This window comes from Oncorhynchus mykiss, chromosome 2 (assembly GCF_057628025.1).
Source record: "Oncorhynchus mykiss isolate SJ-2025 chromosome 2, ASM5762802v1, whole genome shotgun sequence".
Classification (NCBI taxonomy): Eukaryota; Metazoa; Chordata; class Actinopteri; order Salmoniformes; family Salmonidae; genus Oncorhynchus; species Oncorhynchus mykiss.
In genome coordinates this window covers 95,623,317-95,646,096 of record NC_143023.1, presented here as the reverse complement: position 1 = coordinate 95,646,096, position 22,780 = coordinate 95,623,317, and the positions used below count along the sequence as shown (strand labels likewise).

Below are 22,780 nucleotides of genomic sequence, written 5' to 3'. Positions count from 1 at the left end.
AGTTCTACCATCTTAGGAGGAAATGTCAAAGGTTATGGACAAGAGCTTAGACATACTACAGATAACTCTCTGATCTTTATTATGGCGTGTGCTTGGGATATGATAGTCACTTTTAAATGGTAGTAAGCATTGTAATTTATAATGATCCTAACACATCAAAAAGTCTTCATCTCTTGCCAGAACTGGGGGTCAGTCTCAGATGGGGGTGTCTCATGTGTGATGTAATGCATCTCCTTGTTTGGTCCCAGGCTGGTTCTCAGGTAGGTCAACGACATCACTCATCCTCAGTAGTTAGGGCCCGATTTAGACTGAGGAAATTATGCCTTTCTTATGTATGACTTTCCCATGGACTTCTCAGTAGTTGGTATTCAGACTTACCTTATGAAGGTGAGTAAAGGGCTTTACAGACGTGGTTCCCTTGTGCGGCTGAATAAATGTAATTCGACTGCTTAAAACCCTCCCAATTGCTGGCCAACAGATTTTCTTGTGGAGTTTTCAATGAATAGGGCTTTCATTCCATTTATCTTAAGCGATATAAGCCAAATACACTGTACCTTGTAGTTATACTTTTGTCCATAGACTCAATAAAATATATGGAGAGAACGTGTTCAGAAAGAAAGCCATCTAAATATATGCATTTTCGTCTCCGTTTCAGCACCAATTGGTAGATTTAAATATTCTGTGATCTTGTAGATTATTCAGGTTCAGGATAGTATTTAAGAATCATTAAGAAAAAACTAGTTTAGAGAGCCTTTAAGCACGAAAGAAAGAAAACCGTGGTTTGAACCTTTTGCCACATTCATTTCTTCAGCCCATGGTAATGTTGGAAGATTAGTGTACATAGAATTATAATAGAGAGATTAGTGTACAATGGTTGGCTATAGCCTGTTCTAGTGCCTGCACTAACCACGGGCCAAGTATTACGCCATGCGTCGGTTCAAACCGTTACGGCTTGGTGTGCTCTCCGTAACGATTTAATTCGCCTCGGGTCAGAATCGTGCCCTTAATGAACACTGAGGTGTTGCCCTGCTGGGCTGTGAGACCCAGACCAAATGTGGACCAAAATAAACAGGCTCTGTTGTCTAGTACTATACATCTCCATGGTTCACTGGCTCTACGGGCAGGACATAAGAACCTTCCTTCACCCCATTTATGTGTGTGTCTGTGTGTGTGTGTGTGTGTGTGTGTGTGTGTGTGTGTGTGTGTGTGAGCATGCGTATGTGTGTCTGTGTGTGTATGCGTGTGTGTGTGTGCGAGCATGTGTATGTGTGTCTGTGTGTGTGTGTATGCGTGTGTGTGTGTGTGCGAGCATGCGTATGTGTGTCTGTGTGTGTGTGTGTATGCGTGTGTGTGTGTGCGTGCGTGTGTGTGTGTGCGAGTACGTGTGTGTGCATACAAGTGTGTCTGTGTGTGTATAATCAGAGTTAGGCCTGTCTCTGTAGGTTCTCCACCCTGGACCAACCACTGAGTCTGTCAGGCCCTCACACGCCCTCCAGCCCCCCTGGAGAGACAGGCTAGGAGACCTCATTATTACCCTGTACAGAGTGGGAGTCACTGGACCAAGTCTCACAGCCTGGGGTCTAACTAGGACTCCATCTCAAATGGCATCCTAGTCCCTACTTAGGGAATAGGGTGCACAATATAGGGAAGACTGTGCCAATGTCAACAAATTCACAGCAGGGTGTCAGCACCTTAAGTTAAAAACCAAACTAAGGGTGATGACAGACTGACGGTGGCTTCACAGCCGGAATGTTTCTATGTTCTAGAATTAATACATATGTGTAAAATAACTTGTTCTATATTCTAGAATGATGTGTAAAATAACTTGTTCTATATTCTAGAATGATGTGTAAAATAACTTGTTCTATATTCTAGAATAAATACATGTAAAATAACTTGTTCTATATTCTAGAATGATGTGTAAAATTACTTTTTAAAAAATGTGGTCCCTCTACACTACAACCAATGGAACCAGCACCATCAGGACCATCACAATATCAGCACCATAAAAACACCAGCACCATAATAACATCAGCACCATAATAACATAAGCACCATCAGCACCATAATTACATCAGCACCATAATAACATCAGCACCATAATAACATCAGCACCATCAGCACCATAATAACATCAGCACCATACTACCATCAGCACCATCAGCACCATAATACCATCAGCACCATCAGCAACATAGGCACCATAATACCATCAGCACCATAATAACATCAGCACCATAATAACATCAGCACCATCAACACCATAATAACATAAGCACCATACTACCATCAGCACCATCATCCCCATCAGCACCACAATACCATCAGCAGAATCAGCAACATCAGCACCATAATAACATCAGCACCATCAACAACATAATAACATCAGCACCATCAGTACCATAACACCAGCACCATAATAACATCAGCACCATCAGCACCATTATTACACCAGCACCATAATATCATCAGCATCATAATAACAACAGCACCATCAGCAATATCAGCACCATCAGCACCATTATAACGTCAGCACCATCGGCATCATAATAACATCTGCACCATCAACACCATAATATCATCAGCATCGTAATACCATCAGCACCATAATAACAACAGCACCATCAGCATCATAATAACATCATAACCATCAGCACCATTATAGCATCAGCACCATCAGCACCACAATAACATCAGCACCATAATACCATCAGCACCATAATAAAATTAGCACCATCAGCACCAAAATACCATCAGCACCAACAGCAGCATAATATCATCCGCACCATAATAACATCAGCACCATAATAACATCAGCACCATAATAACAACAGAACCATCAGCACCATAAATCATCTGCACCATCAGCAACATAATAACATCTGCACCATCAGCAACATCAGCACCATCAGCATCATAATGACATCAGCACCATCAGCACCATAATATCATCAGCATCATAATACCATCAGCACCATAATAACATCAGCACCATCAGCACCAAAATACCATCAGCACCAACAGCACCATAATATCATCCGCACCATAATAACATCAGCACCATAATAACATCAGCACCATAATAACAACAGCACCACCAGCACCATAATAACATCAGCACATAAATAATTTGCACCATCAGCACCATAATAACAACAGCACCATAATACCATCAGCACCATCAGCACCATTATTACATCAGCACCACCAGCATCATAATAACATCAGCACCATCCACACCATAATAACATCATAACCATCAGCACCATTATAACATCAGCACCATCAGCACCATAATAACATCAGCACCATCATTACCATAATAACATCAGCACCATCAGCACCATAATAACATCAGCACCATCGGCATCCAAATAACACCAGCTACATCAGCACCATAATAATATCATAACCATCAGCACCATTATAATATTAGCACCATCAGCACCATAATATCATCAGCATCATAATACCATCAGCAACATAATAACATCAGCACCATCAGCACCAAAATACCATCAGCACCAAGAGCACCATAATATCATCCGCACCATAATAACATCAGCACCATAATAACAACAGCACCACCAGCACCATAATAACATCAGCACCATAAATAATTTGCACCATCAGCACCATAATAACAACAGCACCATAATACCATCAGCACCAAGAGCACCATAATATCATCAGCATCATAATACCATCAGCACCATTATTACATCAGCACCACCAGCATCATAATAACATCAGCACCATCAGCAATATCAGCACCATCAGCACCATTATAACATCAGCACCATCAGCATCATAATAACATCAGCACCATCAGCACCATTATAACATCAGCGACACCGGCATCATAATAACATCAGCGACACCAGCACCATAATAACATCATAACCATCAGCACCATGATAACATCAGCACCATCAGCACCATAATAACATCAGCACCATAATACCATCAGCACCATCAGCATCATAATAACATCAGCTACATCAGCATCATAATAACATCAGCTACATCAGCACCATAATAACATAAGCACCATCAGCACCATAATAACATCAGCATCATCAGCACCATAATAACATCAGCACCATCAGGACCAATAACATCAGCACCATCAGGACCAATAACATCAGCACCATCAGCACTATAATAACATCAGCACCATCACCACGACCAATGGAACCAGCACCATCAGAACCATCACAATATCAGTACCATTAGCACCATAATAACATCAGCACCATCACCACAACCAATGGAACCAGCACCATCAGGACCATCACAATATCAGCACCATAAAAACACCAGCACCATAATAACATCAGCACCATCAGCATCATAATAACATCAAAACTATCAGCAACATCAGCACCATCACCACCTTAATAACATCAACATCAGGACCATCACAATATCAGCACCATTATTGTGCACCATCAGCACCATAATAACAACAGCACCATCATCACCATAATAACATCAGCACCATCAGCACCATAATAACATCAGCACCATCAGCACCATAATTACATCAGGACCATAATAACATCAGCACCATAATAACATCAGCACCATCAGCACCATAATAACATCAACACCATCACCACAACCAATGGAACCAGCACCATCAGGACCATCACAATATCAGCACCATAATAACATCAGCACAATCAGCATCATAATAACATCAGCACTATCAGCAAATTCAGCACCATCAGCACCTTAATAACATCAGCACCATAATACCATCAGCACCATTATAACATCAGCACCATCAGCATCATAATTACATCAGCATCATAATAACATCAGCTACATCAGCACCATAATAGCATCAGCACCATCAGCACCATAATAACATCAGCACCATAATATCATCAGCACCATAAAAAACATCAGCACCATCAGCACCTTAATAACATCAGCACCATAATACCATCAGCACCATTATAACATCAGCACCATCAGCATCATAATTACATCAGCATCATAATAACATCAGTTACATCAGCACCATAATAACATCAGCACCATCAGCACCATAATAACATCAGCACCATAATAACATCAGCACAATAAAAAACATCAGCATCATCTGTACCATAATAACATCAGCACCATCGGCACCATAATAACACCAGCACCATCACCACAACCAATGGAACCAGCACCATCAGGACCATCACAATATCAGCACCATAAAAACACCAGCACCATAATAACATCAGCACCATCAGCACCATAATAACATCAGCACCATAATAACATCAGCACCATCAGCACCATAATAACATCAGCACCATAAGAACATCAGCACCATAATAACATCAGCACCATCACCACAACATATGGAACCAGCACAATCAGGACCATCACAATATCAGTACCATTAGCACCATAATAACATCAGCACCATCACCACAACCAATGGAACCAGCACCATCAGGACCATCACAATATCAGCACCATAAAAACACCAGCACCATAATAACATCAGCACCATCAGCATCATAATAACATCAACACTATCAGCAACATCAGCACCATCACCACCTTAATAACATCAGCACCATAATAACATCAGCACCATCAGCACCATAATAACATCAGCACCATAATAACATCATCACCATCAGCATCATAATAGCATCAGCACCATCAGCAACATCAGCACCATCAGCACCATAATAACAACAGCACCATCAGCACCATAATACCATCAGCACCATAAAACCATCAGCACCATCAGCACCATAATAACATCAACACCATAATAACAGCAGCACCATCAGCACCATAATAGCATCAGCAACATCAGCACCATCAGCATCATAATGACATCATAACCATCAGCACCATTATAACATCAGCACCATCAGCATCATAATAACATCAGTTACATCAGCACCATAATAACATCAGCACCATCAGCACCATAATAACATCAGCACCATAATAACATCAGCACAATAAAAAACATCAGCATCATCTGCACCATAATAACATCAGCACCATCGGCACCATAATAACACCAGCACCATCACCACAACCAATGGAACCAGCACCATCAGGACCATCACAATATCAGCACCATAAAAACACCAGCACCATAATAACATCAGCACCATCAGCACCATAATAACATCAGCACCATAATAACATCAGCACCATCAGCACCATAATAACATCAGCACCATAAGAACATCAGCACCATAATAACATCAGCACCATCAGCACCATAATAACATCAGCACCATCACCACAACCAATGGAACCAGCACCATCAGGACCATCACAATATCAGTACCATTAGCACCATAATAACATCAGCACCATCACCACAACCAATGGAACCAGCACCATCAGGACCATCACAATATCAGCACCATAAAAACACCAGCACCATAATAACATCAGCACCATCAGCATCATAATAACATCAACACTATCAGCAACATCAGCACCATCACCACCTTAATAACATCAGCACCATAATAACATCAGCACCATCAGCACCATAATAACATCAGCACCATAATAACATCATCACCATCAGCATCATAATAGCATCAGCACCATCAGCAACATCAGCACCATCAGCACCATAATACCATCAGCACCATAAAACCATCAGCACCATCAACACCATAATAACAGCAGCACCATCAGCACCATAATAGCATCAGCACCATCAGCACCATTATAACATCAGCACCATCAGCATCATAATAACATCATAACCATCAGCACCATTATAACATCAGCACCATCAGCACCATAATATCATCAGCATCATAATACCATCAGCACCATAATAACATCAGCACCATCAGCACCAAAATACCATCAGCACCAACATTACCATAATATCATCCACACCATAATAACATCAGCACCATAATTTCATCAGCACCATAATAACAACAGCACCATCAGCACCATAATACCATCAGCACCATAAATCATCTGCACCATCAGCACCATAATAACATCAGCACCATAATACCATCAGCACCATAATATCATCAGCATCATAATACCATCAGCACCATTATACCATCAGCACCATTATAACATCAGCACCATCAGCACCATAATAGCATCTGCACCATCAGCAACATCAGCACCATCACCATAATACCATCAGCACCATAAATCATCTGCACCATCAGCACCATAATAACATCAGCACCATAATACCATCAGCACCATAATATCATCAGCATCATAATACCATCAGCACCATTATACCATCAGCATCATAATAATATCAGCACCATCAGCACCATAATATCACCATCACCATAATACCATCAGCACCATCACCATAATACCATCAGCACCATAATAACATCAGCACCATCAGCACCATCAGCACCATAATAACATCAGTTGTAAGAAAGAAAGAAAGGTTAAAATACTCGGTTTGATCTTATCAAGTGTTTTATTAGTAGAACAGCTATGTATTTACAGTATTGATGTATTCTATCCACTGCACCAAAATCCACCATTTGGGATTTTCTTTTGTAGCTTCTTCCCCTTATATTCTGTATATTTTGTACATAACAGGATCTATCTATAATTCATTAAAATCATCATTCTTATCATGTACCATTTTTTCGATATCTTCCCCGGGACACTCACTCATGTTGTCATTCACAAACCTTGGATACATCCTAATTGAATACAACTGAATTATGCAATGACCGCATGCAAAGTCCATTTATCAACAGATAGAAATATTATGAGTTGTTAACGCTTCACTTTAAGTTGGCCTTAATACACTGAACGGACAAAACATTAGGAACACCTGCTCTCTCCATGACATAGACTGACCAGGTCAATCCAAGTGAAAGCTATGATCCCTCTTTGATGTCACCTTTTAAATCCACTTCAATCCGTATAAATGAAGGGGAGGAGACAGGTTACAGAACGGTCCACCACCCAAAGGACATCCAGCCAACCTGACACAACCGTGGGAAGCATTAGAGTCAACGTGAGCCAGCATCCTCATGGAACGCTTTCGACAGCTTGTAGACTCCAAGCCCCGACAAATTGCCAAAAGGAGGCACAACTCAATTAGGAAGGTGTTCCTAATGTTTTGTACACTCGGTGGACATATGTAACTGCAGTAAAACAGCATTGTAGTTACATAAATTATGGTCACGTATTAATTAAGGTGAAGTGTTACCTATGTGTCACAACTGCTATCTAAACCTAGAAATCAGAGGAATTATGCTATAACGGTGTTTTGTGAAGACAAAACAGAGAAATATTTACAACATTTACTAACAATGTACAGCATCATTTATTATTTTAACACAGTGACTTTAGTACCAAGGTCTTGCTTGCTTTTGATAAATGGAACCAAAAGAGGGATATGGCTTTTTGTTTACCCATATACCTCATTTCAAAGGTATTGATACAAGCAACTTTAATACGAATGTCTGGAGGTTCAGACAAAGGCTTAGGTTAAGATAACAGTAGTGTCTCTCCAGGTTTAGATTGACAGATCTACATGGCTTCTAGAGGTGGCAGTGCTTTACTAGTTGTGATAACTTCCTTATATTATACAACTTTATTTCTACCTGGTAATAGCTAACATCTATTTTTCTAATTTCAATTCAACTTCAATTTCAGTTTGAGGTCAATGTAATTCGGAGAAATGTATGTTACGTCATGTTCCTATCAGTAAGTCAGGCATAAAGCCTAAGATAAAAAACAGATTGCGAATGCCAGGGGGCCTGTATTCACATAACACATCTCAGAGTTGATCTAGGATCAGGTCCTAGCTAGCTCGGGCCCTGAATTAGGACTCTTACTTTGAACATTTGAACCGTTTCAGGATAGGGAAAGGTCTATACTCATAGAGTAAAGACATTAATCCAATAGGAAATGAATATTCACAGTGACTAAGTGGCACTTCATTCCAAATAACACACGTGTAAGTTACATATCGGCTGAATTAATTTACAGGAGTAAAGGGGAAGATCGGTTCAATCAAGGAGGAAAATGTCCCTTGGTTTAATAAAGGGCTCCCAGGTCCGGCAGTTTGATATGAGCGGAGAGAGAAAGCCGGACTGTCCCATACATAATAATAATAGACAGATCTGAGGATTGACCTTCATATGAGTACTTGAATGCATGTGTGCTTTGTCTTGAGTCTCTTCACTTCATCAAGAAACAGGAATTTGACGTTCAACTGCAAACGACACAGTTCTCCTCTCTTTTTCCACCTTGAGTCACAAGAGACGACATTTTGAACCTTTCCTGCAGTCAAATGACCAAATCGCCCTCTAGTGGCCTCATGGGTGGAATATCATTAACATTTTTTTTTGTTACAATTTCATTAAAAAAAAAAAAATCTTTAAAAAAAAAAATCTGGTGTTTCTGTGTCAAACATCGTTTTGTTATATTTCATTCTTCTGTGTTGCAAACTCAAAATGTAATACATTTGAAATCTATACCTGACATGGTACAAGTGTCTTCTTTCTTTTAAGACCCATAACCATGTGTGTGAGATGTTCACTTTTGTTTCAAAGTAGATTTGTTTAAGACTACCAAGAAACAATATGTGACCCTGATTTAGTCCACTTCCGTACAATTATTTATTAATAGTCCTCCAACAATGTATCTCAGTGTTTTTTTTTCAGGCATCAACGATCCAGCGATTCAATAGTTTGTTGCTTGAGCCTCCTGTGCTTAAAGGAAGGAGATGTACTTCAGGGCTTCCTGAATGTACTTCCTCTTTGTTCCATAGATGGATGATCTATCATTGGTCCCCATTGAGCAAAAGGCTTTTAGCTAGATCAAGTCCCTTAGCTCCAAGGTAGCCAGCCAATCACAGCAGTTTAATCCCATGCAGAGTCCAGTGGTAGTCCATATCAGGACAGAGAGCTATTCAAACCATGACGTCTGACCAAGGCCGGCACCAGGCATAAGAGACATACAGGTGAAGTGGGAAGTTGACATACACCTTAGCCAAATACTTTTAAACTCAGTTTGTCACAATTCCTGACATTTAATCCTAGTAAATATTGCCTGTTTTAGGTCAGTTAGGATTACCACTTTATTTTAAGAATGTGAAATGTCAGAATAATAGTAGAGAGAATGATTTATTTCAGCTTTTATTTCTTTCATCACATTCCCAGTGTGGCAGAAGTTTACATACATTCAATTCGTATTTGGTAGCATTGCCTTTAAATTGTTTACCTTGGTCAAATGTTTCGGGTAGCCTTCCACAAGCTTCCCACAATAAATTGGGTGAATTTTGGCCCATTCCTCCTGACAGAGCTGGTGTAACTGAGTCAGGTTTGTAGGCCTCCTTGCTCGCACATGCTTTTTCAGTTCTGCCCACAAATTTTTCTAGAAGATAGAGGTCAGGGCTTTGTGATGGCCACTCCAATATCTTGACTTTGTTGTCCTTAAGCCATAACTTTGGAAGTATGCTTGGGGTCATTGTCCATTTGGAAGACCCATTTGCAACCAAGCTTTAACTTCCTGACTGATGTCTTCAGATGTTGCTTCAATATATCCACATAATTGTTCTTCCTCATGATGACATCTATTTTGTGATGTGCACCAGTCCCTCCTGCAGGAAAGCACACCCAACATGATGCTGCCACCCCTGTGTTTCATGGTTGGTATGGTGTTCTTCGGCTTGCAAGCCTCCCCCTTTTTCCTCCAAACATAACAATGGTCATTGTGGCCGAACAGGTCTATTACTGTTTCATCAGACCAGAGGACATTTCTCCAAAAAGTATGATCTTTGTCCCCATGTGCAGTTGCAAACCGTAGTCTGACTATTTTATGGCGGTTTTGGAGCAGTGGCTTCTTCCTTGCTGAGCGGCCTTTCAGGTTATGTCGATATTGGACTCGTTTTCCTGTGGATATAGATACTTTTCTACCTGTTTCCTCCAGCATCTTCACAAGATCCTTTGCCGTTATTCTGGGATTGATTTGCACTTTTCGCACTAAAGTACATTCATCACTAGGAGACAGAACGCGTCTCCTTCTTGAGCGGTATGACGGCTGCGTGGTCCCATGGTGTTAATACTTGCGTACTATTGTTTGTACAGATGAATGTGGTACCTTCAGGCGTTTGGAAATTGCTCCCAAGGATGAACCAGACTTGTGGAGGTCTCCAATTTTTTTTCTGAGGTCTTGGCTGATATCTTTTGATTTTTCCATGATGTCAAGCAAAGAGGCACTGAGTTAGAAGGTAGGCCTTGAAATATATCCACTTATATATATCTAGTTATACCTCCAATTGACTCAAATGATGTCAATTAGCCTATCAGAAGCTTCTAAAGCCATGACATAATTTTCTGGGATTTTCCAAGCTGTTTAAAGGCACAGTCAACTTAGTGTATGTAAACTTCTGACCCACTGGAATTGTGATACAGTTAACAAGAAATGTGTGGAGTGGTTGAAAAACGAGTTTTAATGACTCCAACCGAAGTTTATGTAAACTTCCGACTTCAACTGTATGTGGCCACTTAGGGCCCCAAACTGCTAAGAACTCAGTCGGGGTCTCAACTTACTGTTGAGTTAGGATAACAGAATACACAAGGTGCAAGTTGGAAATGTGGTTTTGCATCAGCAATGTTTCTCTTGTTATGTCTGTGACAGTCATGTCAACTAACAATGTTTAGATTAGTAAGTTCATTTAGCCAGCTACTGTAAAACTTCAATAAACGCAGAGTTTCAAATAACCGCCTGTCCCTTTTAAGAGCTGGGCAACTAACTGCACACCTTGCAGCAAATAAACACTTGTTTATAATAAATGCTGGGTCTAAATTAATTGTTTAATGTTTGATTTGTTAAATTATATAATTCAGTAATGACTCGAAAAAATGATGTCAATCATCCGTTTTTATCACCAGTAAGGAACTGCTAGCCATTGGCTGATAACAGCTGAGGACTGCTACCTTACTGGCAAGCATAAAAACAGTCAACAACGACCCCTAGAAATCGTCTGATCTAGTGGCGAAAGTAAGAACTACTGAAAACGCACAGTCAAAGAGGAGAGTAATTATCCTGTCAAAGAAAAGTAAAAAAATATATATATTGAAAAAGAAAGTGTGTAAATTATAACACAGTAGAGCAGGAAATAAAGAAGTTGATTAAAATGATGGACGTGAATGCTGGAATTCAAAAATTATCTATGCAAAAAGCTGTGCGCATTAAGGAAATGGACGTCTCGGTCAAAGATAAGCCTGTCTCTAATAAGCACCTGTTGTGTTCAGTGATTTAAGAAAATAAACGGCCAGGCTATTAATTGAAGTTTTACGGTATCTAAACTTGTAGTAATCATGGCCGAATACCGACCTGGAACGCAGGGCACGTGTCCAGGGGCCCTGACCTCCAGGGGGGCCCCAATTGATTTTGTTAGTTACTCACTCAGATATTATTGACATTGTAAAATGTGTAGAATTGCAGGAAATTATGCGGGATTCTGGCAGGATGACTGTCCTCCAATCAGTCCAATCAATTAGTGGTCTCGATCTCTCTCTCTCTCTCTCTCTCTCTCTCTCTCTCTCTCTCTCTCTCTCTCTGTGTCTCTTTCTCTCTCTCTCTCTCTCTCTCTGTCTCTCTCTCTCTCTCTCTCTCTCTCTCTCTCTGTGTCTCTCTCTCTCTCTCTCTCTCTCTCTCTCTGTCTCTCTCTCTATCTCTCTCTCTCTCTTTTTCTCTCTCTCTCCTGATGCTGTTTCTCATTGAGACCAGTTAGCCAAACAGTTTTCCATGAAGTCAGCCAAACAGTCAGCCAAACAGTCAGCCAAACAGACCTTGACTGACAGTGGACATCTACAAGGCCGACACTCTGACAATGTTGCTCTGAGAATAATTGACGGTGGAGCTGGTGGATCCGTCACCGTCTGATGATGTCACCAATGGGAGAGGGGCGGGACGCAGGTTGACCACGGAGGTGGTGATGTAGGGCTCGCTCTTCAACGGCACCGTCTCAGAGTCTAGTTTGGCGTTCAGGCTGGAGCGACTGTAGGGGAGAGGGCAGAGAGAGACAGAGGGGTGAGGTGTGTGTGTGCTTGTGTGTGTGTTCATGCTTTTGACTGTATATGCTTGTGTGTTTGTGTGTCCATTTGCTGTGTGAGCTTGTGTGTATGTGTGTGCGTGAGGGGGTTGGTGTGTGTGTGGGAGGGGGAGGGGGTTGAATGTGTGTGTGAGTGTGTGTGTGTGTGTGTGTGTGTGCGTGAGGGGGTTGATGTGTGTGTGTATGTGTGTGGGAGGGGGGGGGGGGGTTGAATGTGTGTGTGTGTGTGTGTGTGTGTACACATGTGAGCGTTAATACATGTCGCCCAGGCAAGCGTGCTTACGACACTCCTGTGTGTTTTTTTGTGTGGATCTGTCTGTGCGACTACCTGTTGATCACAGGCCTCTCTCTGATCTGGATGGTGGAAAGCTCCTGGTTGTTGCAGTTGGGCAGACTGGAGCTCTTTTTCCTGTGTCGTCTGGAGCAGCAGGATGACAGGCCGGAGGGAGACGACGACAGGGACGAGGTTCGAGATCCGGATTTGTTCACCATGGTTACCTCCATACAGTTGGTCTCGAAAGTCTGCTCGTCAATAAACTCATGATTCTGGAGAGAGAGAGAGAGAAGGAGACATGGAAATCAATGGTAATAGTGGAGGCTGGTGGATGGCGAAATTGGGAGGATTGGGCTCCTTGTAATGGATGAATTGGAATGAATGTAACTGTATCAAAACACATTTAATGTTTTCTATGTGACTGATACCTTTCCATTCCAGTCATTAGTATGACCCAGTCCTATGATTTACAGTGACATCAGTCTCTTATTCCCTGTGAAATGTCTGTTGTTTTTATGGACATGATTTTGCTGCAAAACCAATTTTCCCAGAGGGCTAATAATAAAGTTGTTTACCTCTTTCCTTTAATCACCTGCTGTGCTTTAACGACCCACAATTGGCCCATTTTTTTGTTGGTAAAGAGACAAATGCCTACGTCAAAACCATAGCAACAGTGTTTTGATGATTCATTTAAATGATAAAGTAGTACCAGGGGAATAGAAGCATATTGTCCCGGCCCAGACGTCCACATCAAGGACCATCTGTGAAGCTGTTCCTCTTTCCCCGTGTGTTGAATGGGTAATAAGACTTGAAGGTCAACTGAGCGTATGACCCAGACTGCACCACCAGATGGCATTATGAAACCATCATGGGTGAATCCCAATAGCTTTTTCTTTATCCCGCACATTCTCTACTTGCCTCCTTCTCAAAAAAATGCATTGGAGGAGAAGATCCAAGGTTCCTCAGATCTTCTCCTCCAGCGCGTTTTGAGAAGGAGACGAGGAAAGAGGAAATGAGGAATAAAGGAAATACAATTTTAGATACACCCTCTATAGCCTGTGAAGACAACTCATCTCTGCAAGAGTAGCAAGTATATTTTTGTCTTTCAATAAATGTTGTCTTTGGTATAGTCTGGCAAGTGCTGTCCCTATACCTCAGTGGTCACCAACCGGTCGATCTTCAAGGCATTCCTAGTTGATCACCAAATATTTCTGTAGAAAGGCCAACGATAAAGGCTCCTTTAAAAAAAATAACATTCTGTTGCACGGTAGATGCACTTGATTCAGAACCCATGCACACCGGGTAGGCAAAGTGTTCTCATTTTAAACCATTTCATTTGTCTGAAAAGACAAACTCCGCTTACCCAACGGACTGGGAGACCTGTGGCTAAAGGAGAGCACCTACTGCTCTGACCAATCCCAATGCGATAGCTCAAATCACTGTGCCTCAAGTTTTCACAACCCCAGCCACAGCAAAGTTTGATACTAGCCTTTAGTGAGATTTCATAACTTTTAATGCCTTGATCAGAGAGAGACTGTCAAAGAATACAGCAAAGACCTGTTGTTTTCATGAGTGAGTTTTTATCAAGCACTATCAACACCGTTTTTATTCAACACTATTTTAAAACATAAAACACAGTTGTCCATTCTTCCACTCACGCTGCAGCTGCAATGAATAATTAGCCAAGTGTAGCCTTGCATTTTAACTTGAGTTTAGCCATCAGGTGGAAGACTGGGACTCTGAAATCAGACTTCCGACCTCAGTGCATTCAAGACAACTGGGAACTCGGAAATCTCAGACTTCCGACCTCAGTGCATTCAAGACAACTGGGAACTCGGAAATCTCAGACTTCCCGACCTCAGTGCATGTATGCTTGTTTGGCGGCGTGAGTGAAGGAGGCTTTGTTGCGAAATAGGATGCCGATTCTAGATTTAATTTTGGATTGGAGGTGTTTAATATGAGTCTGGAAGGAGAATTTACAGTCTAGCCAGACACCTAGGTATTTGTAGTCCACATATTCTAAGTCAGAACCATCAAGAGTAGTGATGATAGTGGGGCAGGCGGGTGTGGGCAGCAAACGATTGAAAAGCATGCATTTGGTTTTACTAGCGTTTAAGAGCAGTTGGAGGCCACGGAAGAAGTGTTGTATGGCATTGAAGCTTGTTTGGAGGTTAGTTAACACAGTGTCCAAAGAAGGTCCAGATGTATACAGAATGGTGTCGTCTGCGTAGAGGTGGATCAGGGAATCACCCGCAGCAAGAGTGACATCGTTGATATATACAGAGAAAAGAGTCGGCCCGAGAATTGAACCCTCTATGGTACCCCCATAGAGACTGCCAGAGGTCCGGACAACTGGCCCTCCGATTTGACACACTGAACTCTGTCTGAGAAGTAATTGGTGAACCAGGCGAGGCAGTCATTTGAGAAAACCAAGGATGTTGAGTCTGCTGATAAGGATACAGTGATTGACAGAGTCGAAAGCCTTGGCCAGGTCGATGAAGACGGCTGCACAGTACTGTCTCATATCAATGGCAGTTATGATATCGTTTAGGACCTTGAGCATGGCTGAGGTGACCAGCTCGGAAACCATGGCCAGCTCGGAAACCAGATTGCACAGAGCAGAGAGTACGATGGGATTCAAAATGGTCAGTGATCTGTTTGTTAACTTGGCTTTCGAAGACTTTAGATAGGCAGGGCAGGATGAATATAGGTCTATAACACTTTGGGTCTAGAGTGTCTCCCCCTTTGAAGAGGGGGATGACCGCGGCAGCTTTCCAATCTTTAGGGATCTCAAACGATATGAAAGAGAGGTTGAACAGACTGGTAATAGTGGTTGCAACAATGTGGCGGATAATATTAAAAAGAGAGTGTCCAGATTGTCTAGCCCAGCTGATTTGTACGGTTCCAGGTTTTGCAGCTCTTTCAGAACATCTGCTATCTGTATTTGGGTGAAGGAGAAGCTGGGAGATTGGGCAAGTAGCTGTGAGGGGTGCGGAGCTGTTGGCTGGGATTGGAGTAGCCAGGAGGAAAGCATGGCCAGCCGTAGAGAATTGCATATTGAAATTCTCGATGATCGTGGATTTATCGGTGGTGACAGTGTTACCTAGCCTCAGTGCAGTGGGCAGCTGGGAGGAGGTGCTCTTATTCTCCATGGACTTTACAGTTCTAAATATAATATGGTCTAAGAACAATATTGGCAGGCCAGGTAAATCAAAATCAAATCAAAGTTTATTTGTCACGTGCGCCGAATACAACAGGTGTAGTATACCTTACGGTGAAATGCTTACTTACAGGCTCTAACCAATGGTGCGGGAAAAAAAGTATGTGTGTGTGTGTGTGTGTGTGTGTGTGTGTAGGTAAGTAAAGAAATAAAACAACAGTAAAAAGACATTTGAAAAAAGAGTAGCAAGACTATATACAGACACGGTTAGTCAGGCTTATTGAGGTAGTATGTACATGTAGGTATCGTTAAAGTGACTATGCATATTTGATGAACAGAGAGTAGCAGAAGCGTAAAAAGAGGGGTTGTGAGGTGGGGGGACACAATGCAGATAACCCAGTTATCCAATGTGTGGGAGCACTGGTTGGTCAGGCCAATTGAGGTAGTATGTACATGAATGTATAGTTAAAGTGACTATGCATTTAAGATAAACAGAGAGTAGCAGCAGCGTAAAAGAAGGGTTGGACACACACAGACAATGCAAATAGTCCGGGTGGCCATTTGGGTACCTGTTCAGGAGTCTTATGGCTTGGGGGTAAAAACTGTTGAGAAGCCTTTTTGTCCTGGACTTGGCACTCCGGTACCGCTTGCCATGCGGTAGTAGAGAGAACAGTCTATGACTAGGGTGGCTGGGGTCTTTGACAATTTTTAGGGCCTTCCTCTGACACCGCCTGGTGTAGAGGTCCTGGATGGCAGGCAGCTTAGCCCCAGTGATGTACTGTGCCGTACGCACTACCCTCTGTAGTGCCTTGCGGTCGGAGGCCGAGGAGTTGCCGTACCAGGCAGTGATGCAACCGGTAAGGATGCTCTCGATGTTGCAGCTGTAGAACCTTATGAGGATCTCAGTACCTATGCCAAATCTTTTAAGTTTCCTGAGGTGGAATAGGCTTTGTCGTGCCCTCTTCACGTGTTTGGACCAATCTAGTTTGTTGTTGATGTGGACACCAAGGAATTTGAAGCTCTCAACAAGCTCCACTACAGCCCCATCGATGCGAATGGGGACGTGCCTGGTGCTCATTTCCCTGTAGTCCACAATCATCTCCTTAGTCTTGGTTACGTTGAGGGATAGGTTGTTATTCTGGCACCACCCGGCCAGGTCTCTGACTTCCTCCCTATGGGCTGTCTCGTCGTTGTCGGTGATCAGGCCTACCACTGTTGTGTCATGCGTGCTACGGGTCTGTAGTCATTTAGGCAGGTTGCCTTTGTGTTCTTGGGCACAGGGACTATGGTGGTCTGCTTGAAGCATGTTGGTATTACAGACTCAATCAGGAACATGTTGAAAATGTCAGTGAAAACACCTGCCAGTTGGTCAGCACACGTCCTGGTAATCCGTCTGGCCCCGCAGCCTTGTGTATGTTGACCTGTTTAAAGGTCTTACTCACGTCGGCTACGGAGAGCGTGATCTCACAGTCGTCCGGAACAGCTGATGCTCTCATGCATGCCTCAGTGTTGCTTGCCTCGAAGCGTGCATAGAAGTGATTTAGCTCGTCTGGTAGGCTCGTGTCACTGGGCAGCTCGCTGGCCACTAGGAGCGCCGCCTCTGGGTGAGTGGTTTCCAGTTTGCTTATTTCCTTATACAGCTGACTGAGTGCAGTCTTATTGCCAGCGTCTGCCTGTGGTGGTAAATAAACAGCCACGACAAGTATAGCTGAGAACTCTCTAGGCAAGTAGTGTGGCTTGCAATTTTTCACAATATTCTCTACTTCAGGCGAGCAAAATCTAGAGACTTCCTTAGATTTCGTGCACCAGCTATTGTTCGTCTTACCGGAGTGTGCTGCTCTATCCTGCCGATGCAGCGTATATCCCGCTAGCTGAATATCCATGTCATCATTCAGCCACGACTCCGTGAAGCATAGGATATTACAGTTTTTGATGTCCCGTTGGTAGGATATCCGTGATCGTGATTTGTCTAGTTTATTGTCCAGTGATTGCACGTTGGCGAGTAGTATTGACGGTAACGGCAGCTTTCCTAGTTGTCTTCTGCGGGTCCGGACGAGGCATCCGGTTCTTCATCCTCTGCGTCGCTTCCTTTTGCTAATAATTGGGATTTCTGCACTGTGGGGTGTTTGGAGAATATCGTGTGAGTCCTGCTTGTTGTTGTTGTTGTTGTTGTTGAAGAGATCTTTGTATAATCCGAGGTGAGTGATCGCTGTCCTGATATCCAGGGGACTGAGAGCCAATATGCTGTGATAATGTATTAGGCCTACTGCACAAACCAAATTTTAATTAGGTTCATGTAAAAAATAAAAAAGTTATGTTTAAAAAAAAAAATCTGAGCGGTAGATCTCGGCTTACTTTTTGACTGCGAAAGTGATCTTGACTCATAAAAGGTTGGTGATCTACCTCCTAGCCTACTGTATTTAATCAGTGCTGTTTGAACTGCTGAATTCTCAGTACTTTTGACTTTAAAGTGTTGGGACATTGATTTGGACTGATTTCAGGTCAATTTGTGATAGTGTTCTGATAATTGGTGGGTGGGTCTGTTGGAGGAGGTATTTGTCTTCACCTCTGCTAGGCAATCATCAATTAGGGCTGAGAGGCGTGTCCTTCACCTCTGCTAGGCAATCATCAATTAGTGCTGAGAGGCGTGTCCTTCACCTCTGCTAGGCAATCATCAATTAGTGCTGAGAGGCGTGTCCTTCACCTCTGCTAGGCAATCATCAATTAGTGCTGAGAGGCGTGTCCTTCACCTCTGCCAGGCAATCATAAATTAGTGCTGAGAGGCGTGTCCTTCACCTCTGCTAGGCAATCATCAATTAGTGCTGAGAGGCATGTCCTTCACCTCTGCTAGGCAATCATCAATTAGTGCTGAGAGGCGTGTCCTTCACCTCTGCCAGGCAATCATCAATTAGTGCTGAGAGGCTTGTCCTTCACCTCTGCTAGGCAATCATCAATTAGTGCTGAGAGGCGTGTCCTTCACCTCTGCCAGGCAATCATCAATTAGTGCTGAGAGGCGTGTCCTTCACCACTGCCAGGCAATCATCAATTAGTGCTGAGAGGCGTGTCCTTCACCTCTGCTAGGCAATCATCAATTAGTGTTAGCAATTATTAGTTTTTTTTTAGATTATCTCGTTTTGCTCTTTTGTAGCTTTGTAAAGTATGCGTATGACTTCTATCCCTGTTCGCTCCTCACCCTGTTGGCTTCACAGACGCTTCCCACCCCGGGGCTGCAACCCTTCTAATCTAGTGTACCCTGAGCGCACAACCCATATGGAATTTTTAGTCTCCGACAGCCTCTGGAACTGCCAATCTGTGGGCAAAAAGGCTAGTTCATCTCAGCTTTTGTCAGCCCCTCGACTTTTTGGCCCCGAGAGAGACATACACTTCATGACCAAAAGTATGTGGACACCTGCTCATTGAACATCTCATTCCAAAATCACGGGCATTAATATGGAGTTGGTACCGTCTTCGCTGCTATAACAGCCCCCACTTTTCTGGGAAGGCTATTCACCAGATATTGAACATTGCTGTGGGGATTTTCTTCCATTCAGCCACAAAAGCATTAGTGAGGTTGGGCACTGACATTGGGCAATTAGGCCTGGCTCATAGTCAGCATTACAATTCATCCAAAAGGTGTTCGATGGGATTGAGGTCAGAGGTCAGGGCTCTGTGCAGGCCAGTCAAGTTCATACATACTGATATCGACAAACCATTTCTGTATGGACCTCACTTTGTGCACAGGGGGCAGTGCCATCCTGAAACTGGAAAGGGCCTTCCCCAAACACTTGCCACAAAGTTGGAAGAAAATAATCATCTAGAATGTCATTGTATGTTGCAGCATTAAGATTTCCCTTCACTGGAACTAAGGGGCCTAGCCCAAAACCATGAAAAACAGCCCCAGACCATTATTTGTCCTCCACCAAACTTTATAGCTGGCACTATACATTTTGACTGGTAGCGTTCTCCTGGCATCCGCCAAACACAGATTCGTCCATCCGACTGTCAGATGGTGAAGCATGATTCATCACTTTAGAGAGCGCGTTTCAACTGCTCCAGAGTCCAATGGCGGCGAGCTTTACACCACTCCAGTCAACGTTTGGCATTGCACATGGTGATCTTAGGTTTGTGTGCGGCTGCTTGGCCATGGAAACCCATTTCATGAATCTCCTGACGAACCGTTCTTGTGCTGACGTTGCTTCCGGAGGCTTGCAACCGTGGACAGACCATTTTTACGCGTTATGCGCTTCAGCACTTGGCGGTCTCGTTCTGTGGCCTACCACTTCGCAGCTGAGCTTGATTTAGTATTTTTTATTCTATGGCTGTGTGCTCGATTTTATACACCTGTCAGCAACGGGTGTGGCTGAAATATCTGTTTCCACTGATTTGAAGGGTTGCCCACATACCTTTGTCCACATACCCCAGAAAACACTTCTACTCCGGCTGCTCTCTCTTCATCTGACTATGTGAACTCTCATATTCCGAGAGCATCTGGTCGTTGCGGTGGTGTCAGAGATACTTATTTCTAATGAATTGATATTTTCTATTTTTCCCCCACTCTCACCTTTCCAGCTCCTCTTTCGAATGTAACTTGTCCACTTGTTCACTCAAGCTTAACATCTACCGGCCACCAGGTGACCTTGGAGAGTTCCTCAATGAGTATGACACCTTGATAAGCTAATTTCCCCACGTATCGTACTGGGTGCCGTCAATCAAATTTTTTTCTCCCTCTCTCCCTACCCACTCAGCCCCTAACCAGATGGTATTTTAATCGTCGCTCTCTTTCCCACTAATCTCTCCTCTTCTATCCTATCATCTCTCCCTTCTACTAAATCCTTCACCCTGCTGTCTCCTGACTCTCTCTCTCTCTCCTGCCTCTTCGACCCTACTCTCGTCTCCTTTTGATTTTCACTGTCCACTTTCCTCCCAACCGGCTCGATCCTCCCCTCCTGCTCTGTGGCTGAGTGACTCACTGCGTGGCTCACAGAATAGAGCTGTGGGCAGCTGAGCAAAAATGGAGGAAAACCAAACTTCCTTCCATCCTTCCATTACCTCCTCTCTACTTGTTCTTCTGTATCCACTGCTAAAGCCGCTTCCTGTCACTCTAATTCCACGCCTCTGCCTCCAAACCTGGGAAACTCTTTTCCACCTTCTCCCTCCTATATCACTCCACCTCCCCCTCCCTCCTATTTCACTCCACCTCCTCTCTCTCTGCAGACGACTTTGTCAACCACTTTCTTTGACGTCATCCACTCCTCATTCACACAGCCTACTGAGTCCACTGGTCCCACTCACACAGAACTACCCTACGCCTTGACCTCTTTCTACCTTCTCTCTCCAGATGAAATCCTGCGACTAGTGATGTCCAGCCGCCTGACCACCTGCCCACTTGACCCCATCCCCTTTTCTCTGGAGACCTTCTCCCATTCCTCACTTCCCTCACTTACTCATCCCTGACCACTGGCTGCGTCCCCACTGACTTCAAGATGTCCAGAGTCACTCCCCTCCACAAGAAACCAACCCTCGATCCCTTTGATGTCAAAAACTACAGACTGGTATCCCTTCTTTCTGTTCTTTCCAAAACACTTGAGCGTGCTGTTTCTGAGCATCTCTCTTTTTTTTTATCTCTCTCAGAATGACCTTCTTGACCCTGAACAGTCAGGCTTCAAGACAGGTCACTCAACTGAGACTGCTCTCCACTTTGTCACGGAGGCTCTCCACTCTGCCAATGCTGACTCTCTCTCCTCTGTTCTCATCCTCCTAGATCCATCTGCTGCCTTCAACATCCGTGAACCATTAGATCCTCTGCACACTCTTGGATTGCATCCTACCTGGCAGGCCGCTCCTACCAGGTGGCTTGGAGAGGATCTGTGTCTGCACCACGTGTTATCACTACTAGTGTCCCCCAGGGCTTGGTTCTAGCTCCTCTCATCTTTTCTCTATACACAAGTCACTTGGCTCTGTCATATCCTCCCATGGTCTCTCCTATCATTGCTATGCAGATGACACTCAACTTTTCTCCTTCCCCCCTTCTGACACCCAGGTGGCGACATGCATCTGTGCATTGCTGGCAGATATCTCAGCTTGGATTTCAGCCAACCACCTCAAGCTCAACCTCGACAAGATAGAGCTGCTCCTCCTCCAGGGGAAGGCCTACACGCTCCATGACCTCTCTATCACGGTTGACAACTACACAGTGTCCCCCTCCCAGAGTGAAAAGAACCTTGGCGTGACCCTGGACAACACCCTGTAATTCTCTGCAAATATAATAACAGTGTCTCGC

The 22,780-nt window shown here is 43.4% G+C and overlaps 1 protein-coding gene across 2 annotated transcripts in view; it reads right to left on the bottom strand.

The window, feature by feature from the left end:
• Positions 1 to 7,440: 7,440 nt before the first annotated feature.
• Positions 7,441 to 22,780, bottom strand: part of LOC110502472 (A-type voltage-gated potassium channel KCND2-like) — a 133,758-nt gene continuing 118,418 nt past the window's right edge. Inside the window, exons 5-6 of one of the 2 annotated variants that reach the window (XM_036960035.2) lie at positions 13,395 to 13,612; positions 7,441 to 13,012 (exon numbers count right to left, since the gene is read on the bottom strand). In XM_036960035.2, coding sequence (XP_036815930.1) covers positions 12,823 to 13,012; positions 13,395 to 13,612 — 408 coding nt within the window. In that variant the 3' untranslated portion in view covers positions 7,441 to 12,822. The remainder of the gene's footprint in view (positions 13,013 to 13,394; positions 13,613 to 22,780) is intronic. The other variant, XM_090213257.1, reaches the window with a different exon arrangement.